The 20820-nt window shown below is 44.4% G+C and overlaps 1 protein-coding gene across 1 annotated transcript in view; it reads left to right on the forward strand.

Annotated features, from left to right (window-relative positions):
• Nucleotides 1-19096, forward strand: part of MB21D2 (Mab-21 domain containing 2) — a 124883-nt gene extending 105787 nt beyond the window's left edge. The window contains exon 2 of the mRNA XM_051818908.2: nucleotides 16285-19096. Within this exon, the coding sequence (XP_051674868.1) occupies nucleotides 16285-17549 (1265 nt within the window). The 3' untranslated portion in view covers nucleotides 17550-19096. The remainder of the gene's footprint in view (nucleotides 1-16284) is intronic.
• The last annotated feature ends 1724 nt before the right edge of the window (nucleotides 19097-20820 follow it).

The following is a 20820-nucleotide window of genomic DNA, read 5'->3' on the forward strand; positions in this document are numbered from 1 at the left end:
TATCTCTCTCTCCCTCCTTCCCTCCCTCCCTCCCTCCCTCTCTCCCTCCCTCTCTCCCCTCTTCTCTGTTACTCTGCCTTTCAAATAAATAAGTTTTTTAAAAAGATTTTTTTGAAAGCACCAGGTTTTTAGGGAGTTACCATTTTGGAGTTTAGAAACTGCGCTGAGGATATTAGCATCTGAAACAGCATGGACTTTATTGCAGGGAAAGACGGTGTAAGCCGTGGTCATTACCATTAACAGCCTGCGTGGAAAGCTGACCACAGTCATCAAGTATTCAGCTGCTGCCCTGGACAGACAGCTGATCCTCCAGGAACACGTGGGCAATGGGAAAGCCTCAGTCCAGCATCAGTGAAATTCCCGGGTTCACCCCATCCCAGTGTGGCAGAGCAAGCTTTTGCTTTACACTTTGAGCCATTTCCCATTTTGCCCACATTGCAACAAATAAAGTGACAGTTTGGTTAAAAAAAGAAAATCCGATAAAATTATCCCTTGTGGTCAGGTTAGTTTTTAATCTGGTTTAGGCCACGGACCTGGGTGGCAATTCTGTGCATGCACCTTGGCTTCCTGCTTTGCTGCCCAGAGCCTCAGCTCCCACCCGGGGGGTGGGAACCACTGGTGCTTGTCACAGACTTACTGTGGGGACAATGAGGTGAGGCTGTGGCCACTCTGGGGACTACAAAGCAGCAGACAAGATGTGGCCATGTTTGTCTTGATATTTTTTGGTTGAGGCTAAGATGAAAAAGCAGTTTCCTGGGGCTGGTATTGTGTCACAATGGATTGAGCCACCACATGTCATGCCAACATCCCATGTCTGAGCACCTGTGTGGAATCCCAGCTGCTCCACTTCCAATCCCCAGCTCCCTGCTAATGCACCTGGGAAAGCAGCAGAGGATGGCCCAAGTGCTAGGGCCCCTGCCACCCACGTGGGAGACCCAGATGAAGTTCCTGGTTCCTGGCTTCAGCCTGACCTACCCTTGGCCATTGTGGCCATTTTGGGAGTATATCAGCAGATGAAAGATCTTTCCCCCTTTTCCTCTGCCCCACTCCCGCTGCTCATCACTCTGCCTTCCAAATAAATAAATAAATAAATATTTTCTACGAGTGATTTCCTTTATATTAATCCTAGAATCTTTTCGCTGTTTATTCGTAACCAGAGTGAAACAGTTTTGGAGAAAGTATAGTGCCTTAACCTTGTGGCATCAAGGACTGTCTTCTTTGCCTTCTCTCGCCTTCATTCCTAGGTCTAAAACGGTCCTCTTTTTTTTGGCAATGTGAACTGAAACCTTCTGCCTTGCATCAGTGCCTTTGGTGTCCCTTGGGAATCCGTTGTCAACCGTGCTGCCCGCCCTGACAAGGCCTCTCCTAGACTTGGCTCAACCTAAGGTGGAAGCCCTCAGCTCCTGAATTTCCACGGGGTCTTCTGGGGACCCGAAAGGCAAAGTTCCTAAACACTGGGTGGTATGGGGGGACGAATAGGCCCAAGATGATGCTTTTCATATATCTTACAGAGTTGTAACCTTGTATTAGGCTTCCGTCCTCAGAGTTTTCATTTCAGGATTTTAGGACTTTGGAGTTGAGCTAGTAATTCTAAGTAAATGAGTAGAGTGTCGCTGCCCTCTGCTGGCAGCTGTTGGGATTGCATAGAAAGGACCAGTCCTTTTTTGTAAGTTGGATACACCAGAAAAGGAACTTTTATGGTTATATTCTTTTCTAAAAAGTCAGGTATTACACTTTTATCCTAGGTCACATTGTTATTATGTAGTAATTTCCCCCCCAGTTCTGTGCTTAAGGTTTTTGGCTGAAAATTGGTGCTTTGGAGAATGTCCTAGAACTAAGTGGCTCTCTGTGAACAAGAGCAGGTGCTGCTGTGTAGTTAGGGTGCAGTTCATGGTCAGCTTCTTAGTAGGCTCCTGGCTTTTCCCTTTCTGTCTCTCTGAGGATGTATCATGATTCCCTCATTTGCAGATGCAAAGGCTGTGGAGTTTCTCAGCCCGTCTCAGAATGACAGTATCAGATTGACACTGTCAGTCTCATTACATATCACCTGACAGTTTCTTCTTCTTTAGCATTCGTTCCAGTAAACACTGCTTTTAGTTTACACCAGCTGCTTATTCATTTGGCTCAAATCTGGGGTGCTTCTGTCATATTATGTCAGGAGAGACACAAGTCGTTATACAGAGGGACACCGACAGTAAACAAACAATGGGTAATTGGCATAGATGCCGCAGTAAAGAAAGTGTGGGTAGAACTCATTGAGTTTCATACAACTTGGAATTTCAGACCACAGTAATCCCAAGCAGAGGCTGAAAGAGAAATGTCGTTCTGGTCTTTGAATTTGGCTGGAGACTTTTACGTGTGACTAAGGCAGGTGCATTTGAACAGAGCTCTGCTCTGCAGATGGGTCTTGAGGTACGCTGGGAAGCTGGACTGCCGCTCATTCATGTTTTCCCACAAACTAGTGCTTCCCATTGCTCGCTTGGTAATTTAAGTAAGAACGCCCGTATCTGGGAGATGTATCGATTTTCATCTCTCCAAAGTTGTACAGGACCAGAGAAGGTTTTAAAATGCCCTTTGGGGAACAAGGAGAATTGGATTTTCAGCAAAGAAATAAATAAATAGGCAGGATACTGACTGTAAGAAGGCAGAAAACAAGTTTGCTGGGCTGAGAAGGCTGGTGGACTCCTTTGGAGAATTGGACTTGGATCCTGTGTTGTAGATGTGTAATGGATCTGTCGCCCACTGTGGGGAAGGGCAAGGAATTCATTATCATAGACTGGCACGTCTGTCCTCAGGGCCAGCTGCATACCCAAGTGTTGCAGTTTTATCAAGAACCAAGAGAGGTGAGCCCGTCTGCCTCTGTCGCACGTGTACCGGCTCACACACATGAGAACTGGCCCCTGGTGTGGTGGTCCATGTGGGAGGGGAGGGGTGGAGCAGCCGAGACTGAGAAGGGAGGAGAGCTGCTGAAGCTTCAGTGTGGTGATCAGCTAACAGGAGAGAACCTCCTGTGAGACTCCCTGGGAAGTTGTGTGGGACCCACGGTAGAACTGTCCACAGAGTCTGGGGCAGGCGTGTCAACTCTCTCCGGATGCTGATTCCTCTGCTGCACTCCTGCAGGGTTGCCCCCGGCTGTGTCCGTTCTCTGCCTTTAACCCCTTGCACTTGCAGGTAGTGGCTGGAACAGAAATCGCTCTTGGGCCCAGGAGCAGTCACTGGCCGTTGAGGAAGGGTGCTGCCCATCACTGCAGGTGAACTCAGCCGTGGGCTGGGGACACAGGGTGAGACATCCATAGCAGCTGTCATGCACACACACACATGCATGCATGCACACACACACAACATAGTCATCTGTTCACATGTAGCAGGAAGATGCTACAATCAAGTGAAGTCCATCATCATCATCATAATGATTATTAGTTTTGTTTAGAGATGAGATTGGTGGTTACAGTATTAAAAAGTTGTTATCGCCAGCACCGCGGCTCAATAGGCTAATCTTCCACCTTGTGGCGCTGGCACACCAGGTTCTAGTCCCGGTCGGGGCGCCGGATTCTGTCCCGGTTGCCCCTCTTCCAGGCCAGCTCTCTGTTGTGGCCCGGGAGTGCAGTGGAGGATGGCCCAAGTGCTTGGGCCCTGTGCCCCATGGGAGACCAGGAGAAGCACCTGGCTCCTGGCTTCGGATCAGCCCAGTGTGCTGGCCGCAGCGCACCGGCCGTGGCGGCCATTGGAGGGTGAACCAACGGCAAAAGGAAGACCTTTCTCTCTGTCTGTCTCTAGTTGTTTTCAGTCAGACTGCTATCGTGAAGTGATATGAGTGAAATTATACGATGTTCAGAGTGCACTTTAAAATTTGCAAAAACAAAGCAAACAAAAAACCTACAGAGATAAATGAAACCAGAATGGCAGACATAATTGCTGAAGCTGGGTATTGGGACGTGGTGAGCTGTTACACTGTTGGCTCCACTATTATGTATATTTGAACATTTCCAAAGTAAGCTGATTTTAAGAGAAGGTCTTAGACTACCCTCTACCTTGTAGAGGAGCCGTCTTGATGTAACGTGGGATGAGTCTCGGCCAGTGTAACAAGTCTGAGCATGTACTGTAGCCCATAACTAGAGACAAGGAGTGACAAAGACAGGGCACTTACTGTGGCCTCACGGAGACCAGTTATTTCTTAGCTTTGGTTTCTTTTTAGAAAAGGCTGATATTCATGTGTTTTCCCCCGTGTCTCAGTGTGCCTGAATTTCCTACAGAAAAGAAATGTGATGATAGTAGGTCCTGCTGTACTGCATAGGAGTCGTCTTTGTTTGAGAGCTTCTGGCTCGGTGGTTGCTGTGTTGCCTTTGCTAATTGCATTCCCAGCCACCCTCCATCCTCTCAGTCAAGTAGCAGACTCGGGCCATGGCCTTGAACTTGGGGTTTTGCTGTTGGGTTGAAATAAGCAAATTAGTGTGTCTGAATATGTGGGAGTGTTTTCAGAGTTTGTCTCAGGGGCCTAAGACTTCCAAGGATACTGTTGTGCCTAGAACACTTCTGGAATGTTCTGTGAGGATTGTCCAAGACTTCAGTAGAGAGCACATATACCTGCATGAGCACATACATGCATGTCACAGCACCAGATATGTATATATATATTTTTCAAAATTGTTCACATGGTCCTGGCCCATTTTGGTCATATGCTTCATCCACAAGGGATGGTGAAAATCATTTTTATCCACTTTAAAAATCATGTCACTCAAATAAAATTTGTTTAATTTTGGGGCAGAGGAATAAGGCTCTACTTAGTGTTTCCTGTGTTGTTTTATGTTGCAGTTTTAAAAGCCTAATGATATTAAATTGCTTATTCTCAGAGGAGAGCCCATTTAATGCTGCAAAGCAACATGGGACAAGGAGTGTGACATCCACTTGAATTTGGATCCCTATGAATAATTTACTTGACTATATTACCTTGATTTACTTGTCTGTAAAATGGGAACAGTACTGCCTGCTGGGAAGTGTCAAGGTGATTGAATGGGCTGATGGAGGTAAGGCCAACACCCTAGTCCATACTGCACCCGTCAGTGTGAGTCCCCTTCTCAGGGAAACTTGGCATGAGGTGTGTGTGCCTTGAGAGCACACTGCAGAACACTGCCCTTCCTCTGCTGTGATCTGTGTTGGTGCTAGTATGGTGTTCTCTGCTTTTAGAATGGATGCAGCTGGCTGGAGGGTGTGACAGCCACCGGGCTGCAGGGTAGAGATGACGCATAGGAGAGGACAGTGTCCAGTGTTGGCGTGGAGGGGAGGGTTCCTTGCTTACTGCCGTGTTCCTGGGGCCCACGTGGGCTGGTCAGGGGTGGCTATTGTAGTCTGCATGAGAGCTGTCTATAGGCGTAGGCTCTCATAATGGGCTACCCCCTTGGGAGACACTTGCACTCAGAATCTGTCACGTGTCGGTGTTTTGGGTCTTCATCCCCATTGCAGATTCTGACTGATCTCCTAGGACAGGAAATGCGCTGCCTCCTTAGGCAGCACTGTCAGAAAATTCTGTCTGATGGAGCAGTCTTCCATCTGCAACATTAGACTGAGTAGTTCTCTCTCTACTTTCTCCTCACTTAAATGATAGAAGGTAAAGTTAAGTTCTTTTTTTAAGGACAACCTGTCAGGTATTTGAAGGTGAATCTTGTGGCCTTCTGAATTTTCTTCTTTTTTTTGTCTTTTAAAAAGGATTTATCTCTTATTTGAAAGAGTTACACAGAAAGAGGAAGAGGCAGAGAGAGGTCGTCCATCTGGTGGTTCACTCCCCATATGGCCGCAGTGGCCAGCTCTAGGCGATGCCAAATCCAGGAGCTTCATCTGGGTCTTCTATGTCAGTGACAGGATCTCAAGCACTTGGGCCATCTGCTGCTGCTTTCCCAGGCACATTAGCAGGGAGCTGGACCTGCAGTGGAGCACCCGGGACATGAACCGGTACCCGTATGGGCTGCCAGTGTGGCAGGTGGCAGCTTTACCCACTATGCACAACACCGGCCTGGCCTTCTGAATTTTCTTATCTCCAGGCTACACAGTTTCTATCCCTGCCTCTTCTGTTTTCTCCAGAACCTTTATGCATTCCCTTCAGTGTTTTATCTCAATTTATAATTATGTGTTCGTCAGTGTGTGCTTATTTGATTAGTTTGGGAGCTGTTCATGGTGGTTATCTAATGTTTCCAGCTCTCCACCTGCCCAGCGTGTGAGAGAATAGCACTTTTTTCTCTAGAGCTGGTTGGGACTGTGTGACTGGTTTTGGCTAATGGTTTATATGTGAGAATGCTGTATGTCATTCCCAGGCAAGCGTGTTTAACGCTGAAGAGACCTTACAGAGCTTTCTTTTCCTCCAGTAGAGTGATCAAGTACAAGGTCAGGGTTGCTCCATCCACCTGGCTCCTAGATCATGGAGAGGAGAGACCCCAGAGAACTCTGATGATCATACAGCATGAGTAAAAAAATGTAATTGTTTGGGATCCCGGAGACATTAGATTTGTTTCTCAGCTTGGCCTCATCTATCCTGGCTGATTCTGTTAACATCTGGCTTTCTCACTAAATAGTAAGCATTATGCAGTGGGGACCGTGTGTGTCTCTATCACTTTCGTGTCCTCAGTATCTAGAACAGTACTGGTTCACGGGAGGAATCACCTGTGTGTCCCTGAAACCTGAGTTGTGGATACCATCTCCATCCTTGCCGCGACTGCCTGGACTCAGCGGACTTCATTCTTCTCCTTCTGAAATGTAGACTTCTCTCCTTCCTAGTCAAGCCCACTGTCCGGTTTCAGAGTCGCTAAATAGTTCACGTGTACATGTCCTTTGGGAAAGGAACCACACCCGGACTCCACCCGGTCTCAGGCAGAGGTGCCGGAGCCCAGGTGACTGAATTCTGCACATCTGCATCACGTGTCCTGGGGTCTTGCTCGTGCGTCTGCGTCCTGATGCAGCCAGTGGCCGCAGAGTGACATCAACAGTGCTTTTTCATTTGCTAATATTCTGGTCTTTCAAGAAGGAGCCTTCTGAAGTGAACACTCCTCCTGTAACTTGTCAGACTGCAGTTTTCATGCCCTGTTGTGGCTCTGGGAAGCTGCTGGGTGGGGCTAATGAGACTGTTTTGAGTCTTGTCAGTAAGTTCTGTGTGGCAGAAGATGTGAATTTTCAAACTATCCTAAGAGCAGAAAAGAAAAAAGGCAACACTTAGTAGTTAGGAAAAATACACTGGTATCATACGTGTGTACCGTGCACGCAGAACCCCTCGTTCACTGGCCACCAGTTAAGTAGCAGACCGCGAACTAAAGTAGTTGAGTGTGCAGTTTCTTCACTTTATCCCCGTAGCCGCCAACAGATCTGTTACTCTCCAGTTTTACTGAAGCCAGTTGAATTCCAGAGTGCTTAATCTTGTTCGTCTTAGGTGAATTGGACTTGAATCCAGCTGTAACTCATGTTGATTCTATTTAAAATAGCTTGGTAGACGGGCAAAGCTCATGACTTTTCAGAGTGTAGTTTTAATTTTTGAGAAGGAAAATATGAAAGGTTAGAGAAGTTTTTGGATTGTTAGTAAACAGTTTTATACACATTTTTTTTTATTTTTGTAAATTTTTGGATTGTTAGTAAACAGTTGTATACACATAGGCTGCTGGGAGTTCACATTATATGGTGCAGCACATTTGTGGGCCCCATGATATAAGTAATGGGGGAGTCAAGGGATTGAAACAAATGGGAACTCAATAAGCAGTTGTTTTCTAATCCTGGGGTCTGTACTCATGATTCATTAATAAAGCCATGACCTTGGAACTCATGCAAGATTATCTGTCACTGGATTGTTCATTTTCCCAATGCTTTGTATTATTTTGTCATTTAGGAGGGAAAGTAAGCCATGGATATGGTTCAGCACTGCCTTAGTCAATGTGAAACACAAAAGTTCAAGTCAAAAGCTCCCCAAAGGGTTATGCAGCCTGTACATTCACAAGGAGCCTGGATGAGAGAGTGAGAAAGGCTGGAAGCCAGCCTGCCCTCTACTTGCCTAACTGTGTGCTGAGCCACACGATGGCATGTGCCTAGAAGAAGTGTCCCTGGGCTGGGGGACTGCTGCACTTGTCTCCCTGCATCTAATATGTTTTATGTGCTTTGCATATGCTGGAGGCTTTGGATAGACTGTTTACTTAAAATCTTCAAATCAACTCTATGCAACAGGCATTTTATGCTATTCTAATTCTTTGGGTGGTGGAAAAGCAAAGAATGTGTGGGAGAAAATGAATTAAATGTTGACTGTTTAGATACATCATGTCAACCCTATAAAGGCAGTTTTATTTATTTATTTAGCTTTTATTGGTTTGCTTTTAATAAACAAGGAATTGGAAGCTCATAAATGTTAAATTACACATGAGGCTCACTTAAATATTAAATAACCAACCCAGGACCCAAACGGAGCCTGTCTTACTCTAAGTCTAGTGACATTGCACACTTATCAGTGTCAAAATGGAGAAAGATCAAGGAAGACTTCTTTGAAGACATCTTTTGAGTCATTCTTATTACTATGTATTTTCTACTCCAAAAGGCAGTACATTAACATGCATGAATTAACCAGTTTTAAAGGGTTTAATTAAATTATATTATTCCAGAAATAATGCAAAATAAAACTGTTTGACTTAAAAGCATACTGTGCTACTTGTGAATATTAGTGGTCACTTGGGAAGTTAGTGAAAAGCAGAGATGCTCCACTGATGTCTTCTGGATTTCTGGTTCCTTACAGTCTCCTAACCTGGGAATACTAATGGTGTTAGTATTCTAGTGATATATTAAATACATTACAGTTAGATTGGGCCCTTCTTCCTTGTGATGAATATGGATGATCATACATGTTGTTTGTCCAAGGTCACACCGAGGCTTTGACCAACAGAAGCACAAAGCTAGCATGTTGCCCCGAGACCTCTGTCACTCCCTTCTAAGTGATTCATGTTCATGTCAAGTCAAGTCATGGGAGTACAGTATGGATGTGCCACTCTGACCTTCGCAGCAAGTGGAGGAATAAGTCAATGCTGTTAATCAGTCACTAAGGTTATGTGACCTTAATAAGTTGTTTCTCCTCTCTGAACCCCAGCTTTTACCACCTATAATGTAGGATTGAGGAGTTCTAGGTATGGATGAGAAAATGGCAAACCTTCTGCTGATTTGGGACATTAAAGATCCCATAAATTTATGAATTTCTTAGGGAAAGCTGGCCATACCTACATCTTAGGATGCTTCTCAGAATGTCAAGTAGGCTTCACAAACAGTTTTTCCTTTGAAGCACAAGACATAATATTTTTATGAGAAGGTTTTAGATTATTATCAACTAAGGACATAATTGCTTTTGGGAATGCATCAGAATCACAGAGGATTTTGTCCACATCGCCCCACCTGTTCCCTTCTTACCATTCAGAATTACTGCCAGCCGGCGCTGCAGCTCACTAGGCTAATCCTCCGCCTTGCGGCGCCGGCACACTGGGTTCTAGTCCCGGTCGGGGCGCCGGATTCTGTCCCGGTTGCCCCTCTTCCAGGCCAGCTCTCTGCTGTGGCCAGGGAGTGCAGTGGAGGATGGCCCAAGTCCTTGGGCCCTGCACCCCATGGGAGACCAGGAGAAGTACCTGGCTCCTGCCATTGGATCAGCGCGGTGCGCCAGCCGCAGCGCGCCGGCCTTGGTGGCCATTGGAGGGTGAACCAACGGCAAAGGAAGACCTTTCTCTCTGTCCCTCTCTCTCACTGTCCACTCTGCCTGTCAAAAAAAAAAAAAAAAAAACTGCCATGATAAGGCAGTGTCACGTGAGTCGTGGCCAGATAACCATTTTATATGAAACAGTGACTACTATTGAGACATACGTAGACATCATTTTTGTATTCCTAGTTAAAAATAATATAGAAATAAGATCTCCGCGGGTGAGATCCCAGTGGAAAGAACGGGTCATCAAAGAAGGAGGTACCTTTCTCTGAAGGGAGGAGAGAACTTCCACTTTGACCACGACCTTGTCTAAATATGATCAGAGTCGGTGAACTCAGGGGGCTTCCATAGCCTTGGCAGCTCATGACAAGAGCCTAGGGTGATTACTGATGCCATAAACAAGAGTGTCAATCTGTTAAGTCAACAACAGGAGTCACTGTGCACTTACTCCTCATGTAGGATCTCTGTCCTTAGTGTGCTGTACATTGAGATTTAATGCTATAACTAGTACTCAAACAGTATTTTTCACTTTATGTTTCTGTGTGGGAGCAAACTGTTGAAATCTTTACTTAATGTATGCTAAACTGATCTTCTGTATATAAAGAGAATCGAAAATGAATCTTGATGTGAATGGAAGGGGAGAGGGAGTGGGAAAGGGGAGGGTTGCGGGTTGGAGGGACGTTGTGGGGGGGAAGCCATTGTAATCCATAAGCTGTACTTTGGAAATTTATATTCATTAATTAAAAGTTAAAAATAAAAAAATATATAGAAATAAAACCTAATTTTGTAACTTTAATTATAAGACATGGAAGCTTTACCTCTTTTACAAATCTTTCTCCTTTCAACATACGTGTTGGTGTATGGCTTTGTTTTTTCTTAAGGAACCAATACAAGTATGCCACTTTCACTTACCTATTTGCTATACTGTCTATTTGAGTTGTCACACAGCTACTGGCAGGGGGGTTATGAAGCCAGGAGAAGACCCAGAAAACAACACACACTTAGTTGTTCTTCAGTGGTGTTAACAGTCTGGCCTTACGTGATTGAATGATAGGGATTAGTAACCTGAACGCAGTAGGATGCGATAAACATTTTATTCACCAGAACATGAGGGGGTCGGGGACAGAGTTGCATTTTTCACTTGATATTCTGAAGATGAATCAGCAAAGAACTAAGGGGACCATGTGGAATTCCTTTGTTAAACTTGATGCCCCAGGAGCTGTATAAGAGAGCAACTCCAAGGTCTACTTAAGAGGAAACTGTGAAATTAAACTCAAGGAGTGGAGAGAATTGCTGGAAGGAGGGCTGGGAGGCCCTTGTGCTTGAAGTTTTCTTTGTTTTGCTTTTTGGAATTTCTATTTATTTATTTGTGAGAGAGGGAGGGAGAGAGAGAGAACACGGGAACGCGTGCTTCTATCTACTGGTTCACTCCCCAAATCCCTGCAATGACCAGGGCTGGGCCAGGCCAGATCTAGGAGCAGGGAACCCAAGTACTTGAACCACTACCCCTGCCTCTCAGGATCTGCATTTAGCACAGAGCTGGAATTGGGAGAGGAGCTAAGACTTGAACCTGACACTGCATTATGTGATGCAGGCATCTAATGTGCTAGTCCAAATGTCTGACCCAACTTTAGGATTTTTAATAGCACATTTAGGCCAGTGCTTCCTTACAAAGAGATGCATGCAGAGCAGTGAGTTGCTTCTCCGTCCTCCTTCCTCTCCTTTGCTGCCAGTGGAGTGTGTGCATTTTCTTTGTGAAGTTAAGCAGTCAAAATCTCTTGGTTTTACCCTCCAGTATCAGTTCCCGGGTTCCTTGAGTGGCACTGAGCCCCACAACTACAGCGCAGTTGAGGTTTTTTCTCCTGTCTTCCTCCCTTCCAGCCTTTGGCTGTGTTTTAGTTGCGAGGCAACCCATCTGCCGTGACAGCTGATGTCAGCTCATTTTCACTTTAGCTTAACCCAGGAAAGTTTTCGACTAGGACATGTGGGCTTGCATAATGCTGGAGAAGGCTCTAATTTGTGTCACCGACTGGTCTGTGAAACTGCAGACCACTAGGCTCTGGAAGGGTGAGTGGAATGCGGACATCACCAAGGATTTGTTTCTGGAATAGTGTGGCCTTGGGGACCGTATTTCTGACTTCCAGGGCCTTAGTCAGGGAGCCTCTGCCGAGTTCTCTCTGCTGCTTGCATTCCTTTTCCACTTCAGGGAGAGTAAGAAGCATCCAGAATACCCATACTCCTGAATAGTCTATTTGCTTTCTTTTTATTTTCACGTTAATGTGATATTAATACAAAAAGAACAGATTCAGTGTAGTTCATATATGCAATTCTAAGAATGTATTGCTATCCCCCCCTTCTTTCTTTTTAAGTTTTTGAGGTAACATTTTAAATTTATGTTGTAGTCAAAGGCTTACCACTCCATTAAATAAAGAATTCAACAAGTTAAAAGTCAAAAGACCATAGTTCAGTGGGAATATAGGCAAGGGCTGTAAAAAGTAATCAAACGAAAAGACGACCATTTTGTCATATACAGTAACTTTTAAAACAAGCACTGATAATTAAAACTATACTAGTGTATCATTCTTAACCATTGGTTTGACAAAGATATCAGTATGACTGCAAATATAGTTCTGTCAAATTTTATTTTCTGGAGGCTGGTGTTGTGGCATAACAGGTAAAGACACTGCTGGTGACACCAGCATCCCACATGGCTGCTGGTTTGATTCGTGCTTGCTCCACTTCTGATCTGGCACCCTGCTGATGTGCTGGGAAAGCAGCAGAAGATGGCCCAAGTACTTGAGCCCCTGCACTCATGTGACAGACCTGGAAGAAGCTCCTGGCTCCTGGCTTTGGATCAGCTCAGCTCCAACTGTTGCAGGCATTTGGGGAATAAACCTGCAAGTGGAAGATTCTCTCTCTCTCTCTCTTTTTCTCTTTCTCTTTCTTTCTCTTTCTCTCTAACTCTGCCTTTCAAATAAATAAATTCTAAAAATATTGATTCTTTAATGTTTTTGTTTTATGTCTAACTCCTGAATATTGCAATTTAGTCAAATATTTTCTATTGACTCTACTGAAAGAAGGGTCAACATTTTAAGTAGATGCATAAGCAACAGTTGGAAGGAAAGAGAATATTTTATCATTGGTTGAATGTTCTAGTGTAGATACTAACAAGTGAAAATAAGTTGAACCTTCTCTGAGCCAACAGAGAACAGAAGGGAGTTTTAGCAGTTTCCCACCTGAAACTATCCAGACCAGATTATGACAATCCAAGGCAAAATTCAGTGGCACCTGTGTAGAAAAGTCATCTCCAGTTTGTAAATGCACAAGTGTTACTGGCTGTATAGACTGGGCCTCGGTGGTATACTCAGGGCTACTTTGATTCTGTCTGGGATGAAAGGGCAAAGGGAATTTTGCGAGTTATTTATGCCTGAGAGGGGCCAACAATGTGGCAGCCAAGTTCCAAGTCCACTGCACTTGTATCAGATCTTTACTGAACACCACAGAGCAGTTCACACATTTTTTCATGCCACATACTTGTGGTACTCCTAATGCCAGAATGAAATAATGAAGGACAAATTATTTCATTACTAAATACATCTATTTGAAGGTAACTGTGGGGCCGGTGTTGTAGTACAGAGGGTTAAGCTGCCTTCTGCAGTACCAGCACCCCATATGCATGCTGGTTTGAGTCCTGGCTGCTCTACTTCTGATTCAGCTCCCTGCTAATGTGCCTGGGGAAGTAGCAGAAGATGCCCCAAGTTAGGCCTCTGCATACATGTGGGAGACCCAGATGGAGTTCCAGGCTCCTGGCTTTGGCCCAGCCCAGCCCCGGCCCTTGAGGCTATTTGGGGAGTAAACCAGCAGATCGAAGATCTTTCTCTATCTCCCTCTGTTCATAATGCCTTTCAAATAAATAAGTAAATCTTAAAACATAGAAAGTAACTAGACCTATGCGAGAGTTTGTAACATAATCAAAATTATTTTCACCACCTATTCTAGAATAGGAGAAATCAGTCTTGCCCTCTATAGCACAGCTAAAACTTGGGGGTGGTATTTGATTCATTGTGAAATAAGATTAACACTAAAACAGGATCCCATGGACTTTGGTCTTGGTCTTTATGATAACCCTCAGTCCTGGTTGCGAAGTTTGGCTTTTAAAAATCCACTTTAAAAGGGAAAATAAATTTTTTACATTGTATTTATAGTGCAGGCTGTTTTAGCTTGGGTGGTGTGTGGTGTGCCCAGAAGCAGTCTCTGAAATGAAGTGGGGTGTTTATTTATGAGCACCATGGGAATCTGTGCCTGTGGAAGGGAGGGAAGGCAGCAAGATGAAGTAGAAGGAGGAGCTGACTCTCCGCAGGTCCAGCATGGGCCTCACCAGGAACTGCAGGCTTGCATGGCCCCCAAGAGAGTTCTGAGCTGTCCCACTCGCACATAGAGCAGTTATTGGATGTGCACCCCAAGCCCTAGAACATAACCTTGGTTTAAGCAGCTGTTTGCAGTCAAGACAATATTTGTGAGATTGTACTCCCAGGAGTTGGGACAAGTCCTTCATTAGTCTAGGGTTTGGATAGAATATCACAGTATAGGGAGGCTATAAAACTGCTTTGGTCCCTTCAGACTGTTACAACAAAGGACCATAGATTGAGTGGTTTACAGACAGCAGGAAATTATTTCTCATAGTTCTAGTGGCTGTGAAGCCAATAGCAAGGCACCAACAGGTTCAGTGTCTTTCAAAGGCCCACTTCCTGGTTTACCAATGGAATCCACACATGGCTAAAGGAGTGAAGGAGTTCTATGGGGTCGCTGTTGTAAAAGTGGTAATCCCATCCACTCATGCGACCTAATCATCTACTAAAGGCCCCACCTCCTAATACCACTGCATTGGAAGTTAGGATTTCAGAATTAGAAATTTGGAGCAGAGTTGTAGGGGGGAGGGGACAAACATTCAGTCTATAACAATAATGGTAGAAAAACACATATTTGCCTTCTTTATTTGCTTTGGAGTCACCTGTGAGCAACAAACTGTTGGTTTAAAATAATTGTAGTAAATGATGGAATATTAGTTTGTGTTAGTTCTTTGGAAGAAAGCTGTTAAATAAATCATAGAGACTCGTGCTAGTAGCTTTCAGATAATTAAGCACAAAGAAGTCTATAATAAAAAAGCCAGATGAAGGTACTTTTGTAAGTTTTTTCACGCAATAAGTCTAGCTTTTATTTAAGTACTTAAGCTAATTCCATCGGTTAATGCCAGCCATCCATTCATTCTGTGCATTTGTTCCTTTGTCATTTAGTCATATCTTTAATTGTATGCAGACCCTATGTCTGCATAATACATATTTAAGGCTTGATTCTCCTCAAAGGACTCACAGTCTCATAAAAAAATACCCATTAATATCACCACCAGTTTGATCAGAGGTGTACGTGGTCTGGGAATTGTCAAGCTCATGGTGTAGGACATGAGTTTTCTAACATTTCATTTTCTCTGTAAATCCCCAGTTTCATCTTTGGCAATAAATGCTACTCCTTGTTTTCTTGAAGCCAGGCTCCTTTTGTTTATTTGTAAGGAAAATGGCTGCCACACACCCAGGTCTGAGCAGATGTAGTCGGTCCATCAGCGTTCTTGAAAGCAGAAGTGGTGTTACAGAGACAGCAGCTGGCGGAACTGGTAACTGTACAGAAGTGCTCTTCCTGAAGGCAGGGTTCCCAGCTCGGAGTGGGGCAGGTGGGCTTACGCTGACTTCCCATTTCGTCCCACAGACTCCTAGAAACGTGGTCTTTCTAGTGGCTCCCAGATGGAGATTTAACCAAGTGAATAATTTTCCTTCCCTGTCAGAGATGTTCTGAGATGAAGCAGGATTGTATTTTACGTGCCAGTGTGATGAATCCACTGCCTGGTGTTAGAGGTTGGTGCCCCTGTTTTGACTTGTAGGACGGCATCATCTCCTCTCTCTGGCATTTGTGCCTTCGGTGCCAGAGCCTACACTGTGAAGAAGCCAAATTGTATGTTCACGTTGTTATGAAGAGTCACCTTTAATTTCTGAGAATGCGTGTAGTCTGCACCGAGAGCTGCTCATAGAAAGAAAAGTTAAAGTGGGGAGAGCCTGGGGGAGGCATATTGCTTTGGCAAGAAACCAGAAGGGACCCATGCTGACATGGTGGCAGGAGAGATGCAGAACTGTGATGGATGGGAGAAACACTGCAGAGGGTACCCGGCAAGACCTGGCAGTAGAGGGTGAGAGAGCCAAAGCATACCAGGCCTGCTAAACCGCTCAGCCTGGATGACCAGGTACATGCCAGCACCTCAAATGGAGGTGATGATGGGGGAAGAGGAGTCCTGCTTTGTGACTGAAAATGATAATGCATTTCACTGTGATAGAAAAAAAAATTGGTCCTAACTCTTTAACTCTTGGGAAAGGATATATGGTCGCACTGGCAAGAAAGAACGGAATACTGGTTGCTGAGTCTGTGGAGCAGCCTGAGATCTGGCTCTGTACTGACCACAAATTTCAGGTCTTGGAAGGGTTGGAGCATTCTGAATGAATGGGTCTGTGCTTCCACTAATACTGTTTTCTTTTGTTTCCTAGGAATGGTGCAAAAGCTGGACCAAAAACTTCCAGTGGCTAATGAGTACCTGTTACTTTCTGGAGGGGTGCGGGAAGGAGTGGTGGACCTGGACTTGGATGAGCTTAATGTGTATGCCCGGGGGACCGACTACGATATGGATTTCACCCTCCTGGTGCCAGCCCTCAAGCTGCACGATCGCAACCAGCCTGTGACGCTGGACATGCGCCACTCAGCCTTGTGCCACTCCTGGCTGAGCCTCCGGCTCTTCGACGAGGGGACAATCAGTAAATGGAAAGACTGCTGCACCATCGTGGACCACATCAACGGTGCCACCAACTACTTCTTCTCCCCTACCAAAGTGGCTGACTGGTTCTATGATTCCATCAGCATTGTCCTGTCAGAGATACAGAAAAAACCCCAGCGAGGGATGCCAAAGGTGGAAAAGGTAGAAAAAAATGGGACCATCATCTCCATCATCCTGGGTGTCGGCAGCAGTCGCATGCTGTATGATATTGTCCCTGTGGTGTCTTTCAAAGGCTGGCCTGCAGTGGCCCAGAGCTGGCTTATGGAGAACCACTTTTGGGATGGGAAGATCACCGAGGAAGAGGTCATCAGTGGGTTTTACTTGGTGCCTGCTTGCTCCCACAAGGGCAAGAAGGACAACGAATGGCGACTGTCCTTTGCTAGGAGTGAGGTGCAGCTGAAGAAGTGCATCTCCAGCAGCCTCATGCAGGCTTACCAGGCCTGCAAAGCCATCATCATTAAACTCCTGTCCCGGCCCAAGGCGATCAGCCCCTATCACCTGCGCAGCATGATGCTCTGGGCCTGCGACAGACTTCCCGCCAACTACCTGGCTCAAGAGGACTACGCAGCCCACTTTCTGCTGGGCCTCATTGATGACCTGCAGCACTGTCTGGTCAACAAGATGTGCCCCAATTATTTCATCCCTCAGTGCAACATGCTGGAGCACCTGTCGGAGGAGACCGTCATGCTCCACGCCCGGAAGCTGTCATCCGTGCGCTCAGACCCAGCAGAGCACCTGCGCACTGCCATTGAGCACGTGAAGGCCGCCAACAGGCTGACGCTGGAGCTGCAGAGGCGTGGAAGCACCACCAGCATCCCCTCCCCGCAGTCCGACGGAGGGGACCCCAACCAGCCTGATGACCGTTTGGCCAAAAAACTGCAGCAGCTGGTGACTGAGAACCCAGGAAAGTCAATCTCCGTCTTTATTAACCCTGATGATGTCACAAGGCCTCATTTCAGAATTGATGATAAATTTTTCTGAGGGCTTTGCTGACTTTTTTTCTTGATTCTAAAAGTCTCATGATGTGTAGTGTGGTCTGTGATGCTGTCTTTATGTTTTTTACATATCCAGCCTAGATTGGATTTGTTAAGAACAAACTTAAGTTTCCTGGTTCTGCAGGACGGTGCAGGCTCTGAAACAGTATATTACTATTTCATAATCTGCCTCCAATTCTGTTGTTTGTGTTTTGTCATTATTGTCACATAGTTTTGTTTTAGGAGAACTTGAGCCATAGATGAGAATGCCCATGAATCCTCCTGCTTTTGTCTCTTTCATACTTCATGCAGATTTGCTAATGGGTGTGAGAAATCTTTTTCATACACTAAAGATCCTGTTATTATTTTTTCAGTTTTTAAATGAGCTTTCATCATTATGGGTATTTGAGAATCATATGAACCTGGGAACTACCTGGCATGTTAGCTGGATTTACTTCTTTTGTCCACTGGCCAGAATGGTCTCCCCTTTGTCCACCAAACAATGTCAACTTTGAGAGCGATATTGCTACCAATTGTGTTTTGGAGCAACTTCATTGAATGTAATTGTCCTCAAATCAGAGAACGTTGGATGGTTTAGAGGGTGTGTCTGATAGCTTTTCAAACAGAATTAAGGTTTCCAAATGTTAGTTTTAGTGTGTGTAATTATTTGAAGCCTTATTTAAATCCTATTAAAGAACATACCATTATAATTGTTATTTGCACTAATGACATCTTTGCCACTGTCAGAGTTGCAACGCGTGTTTCAATATAAATTAACATCCACTCCTGAAACTATTGTTTTTTCATTTAGCCTATTTCTCTCAATCAGTAGAATGATTAACTTTGCAACTGTTTAGTTCTACTTTAATTGTGGGGTCCTATTTTGCCTTCTTTGATATTCCTGGTTCCTATCTCGCTAAGAACAGTTTTTAAAGCTTTATACCTGTTAATTGACTCCATATAAAGCTGGAGAAAATATATACTTGATAAAGTAGGTGTCTTTATATTTATTTCTTTTGGGGTTATAGAGATGAACTTTTTTTTTTTTTTTAAATAAAATCTCATTTCTCCTGAGAGTCTTCAGGAAAACTGGCAAGAAGTATTTATAATCCCCAAAGAGAAGATACCATGTCTGTTCAATCGCCGGTTCAACCACGGAGCAGGAACCAGAGCATATCTGTGGGGGGCAGCCTTGGTGCACAGAGGTCCTGTCTATGAGTGAAATTACTTGCCAGGTTTAGGCACTGCAAGGCTTTGGCTTTCTTTTGGTGAGGACTCATGGCCAACTGGTGTTTGAGGGGTCAGGGGACCTGCTGATCTGTCAAAGGATACCCATGATGTCTGCTAATAGAAAAGCCAAGCAACATTTTGGTTTTGGTCTTGAATTGTCCAGACATATAGGTTGAATTTTATCCAATTGAAATCAGGCATATGCAGTCTTGGGTTTTTGCATGGGAATTAATGTAATGCTTATAAATGAAAATGAAATCATTCAACCACCTTAAGTCAAATGAAAAAATAATAATAAAAAAAAGAAATATACTGGCCTTGGAATTTTGTTGTTGTTGTTTGTTTGCGAGCTGGAAGTTATTTTCTTACAGGTAATACAGGAGTGTTCGGTAAATATAGCAGCGGTCTTTCAGACCAGATGTCCATGTAGTGAATATTCAGGATTTATTCTTCCTTCCCCCTCCCCCAATTTCCCTACCAATATCTTCATCCTCTGCATCATCTGTTATCCTTCCTAGGAAATACTTCATCCCTGCCTCCAGACATGCATCCAGTAGCTGTGAACCATTCCCTGGCCACAAACATTAATAAGGATCATGCATGATGTATGCTCCTCTGGTCAGGGGCACGCACAGCATTCTAGCTTCAGACGCTGGGACAGAAGCATGCACTCTCTGGATGTGCAAAGGGAAGCATTTGGATTCTACTGCTGCTGACGACCATTGCACCATCATAACCAGAGCCAGCCTTAGGACGAAGCTGACACTGAGGGCACTACAGAGAGATGGAAAATAAAAACATGAGCCTCCACAGCCCCCGAGTCTGAGGCCTCTTCTTCAACTGGAAGTTCTAGTTATTTCACTCACTTTGAATTTACTTCCGTTCATCAAAATATTTAGAATGTTGTGCCTAGCTATAAACAATTACCATTGATGTATACCTTTTCTGTCTAGCAATAGATATCAAGGCTTCCCATATATTTTACCTAAGAGCTGGTTTATGTTTTCTGATTTGAATAATTCCAAAGAATATCATAGCTTCTATAACTATGCATCTACTCAGGGCTGTTAAAATTTATTATACTTTGACCATTGCATTCAACGTTGTAGGTTAGAATAAATTGTTATAAAACATTGATGTTGCAAGCAGAGTCAAACACATGTAGTTTCAGAGTCAACAACAGGCTGCCATACTGTGCTCTGAATTGATGCTTCAAGTGTGATTAGCAGCATTTATAATATTTTAAATGTGTGTTTCCAGACAAAGTTTCATTACAGGCATAATAAGAACCAAGCTTCCATGATCCCCTTGGCACATTTTCCCCCTCTGCTACCTCTAGTCATGTTGAAGAACATTGCAAATTCCTGGTTAAGCTCTGCAACAAAGGTCCAGAGACTACAGGCTGAGAGTAATTTTACAACTTAATTTTTTTTAAGACCTGGAATTTGCTGTCAGTACTATAACCCTAGGACCCTATTAGGCCAGACATTGAGGGTGGCTAAAAATGAGATGGTGTCTGATGCGTCCTCTTGTCAGAGACTTAAGCAAATCTTGCAATTACTAACCATCTGTCTTCCTGAAGCCCAGGACACTGGTTACAGTCACTTCTGGTTTAAGTACATTATCAAGTGCCTTAGGGCTGGAGTCATTCCTTGGGTCTGGGTTTTCTTGATTGAGGGATTTATAAGCCATGAGTCAGCAGACTTTGAATTCTCTGACAAGACCTAGTTATACCTATTTTGAGAGAAGCTCATTCTCTGACCTCTTTCTCTTCTGAAATGGAACATTCAAAGATGCAAGAAAATGTTGGTCTCACGGTGGATGGAACCAGTTAGAACCAAGTGTTTTTACAATAGGAATATTTCCAAAATTATTGTACAGAGTTATTTCAGCGAAAATGGGAGGCAGGCGTTATATAGCTAAATTTTACTTTAAGGTAGAGAAGAAACTTGGGGGCGGGGCAGGCTTAAGAATCCCGAGTCACTTTTCCATCGCCCTCTACACATGCGTGCACGCACACGCTGTCAAGACTAGCTGGTGGTTATTTG

The sequence above is a fragment of the Oryctolagus cuniculus genome, chromosome 4 (assembly GCF_964237555.1).
Source record: "Oryctolagus cuniculus chromosome 4, mOryCun1.1, whole genome shotgun sequence".
Classification (NCBI taxonomy): Eukaryota; Metazoa; Chordata; class Mammalia; order Lagomorpha; family Leporidae; genus Oryctolagus; species Oryctolagus cuniculus.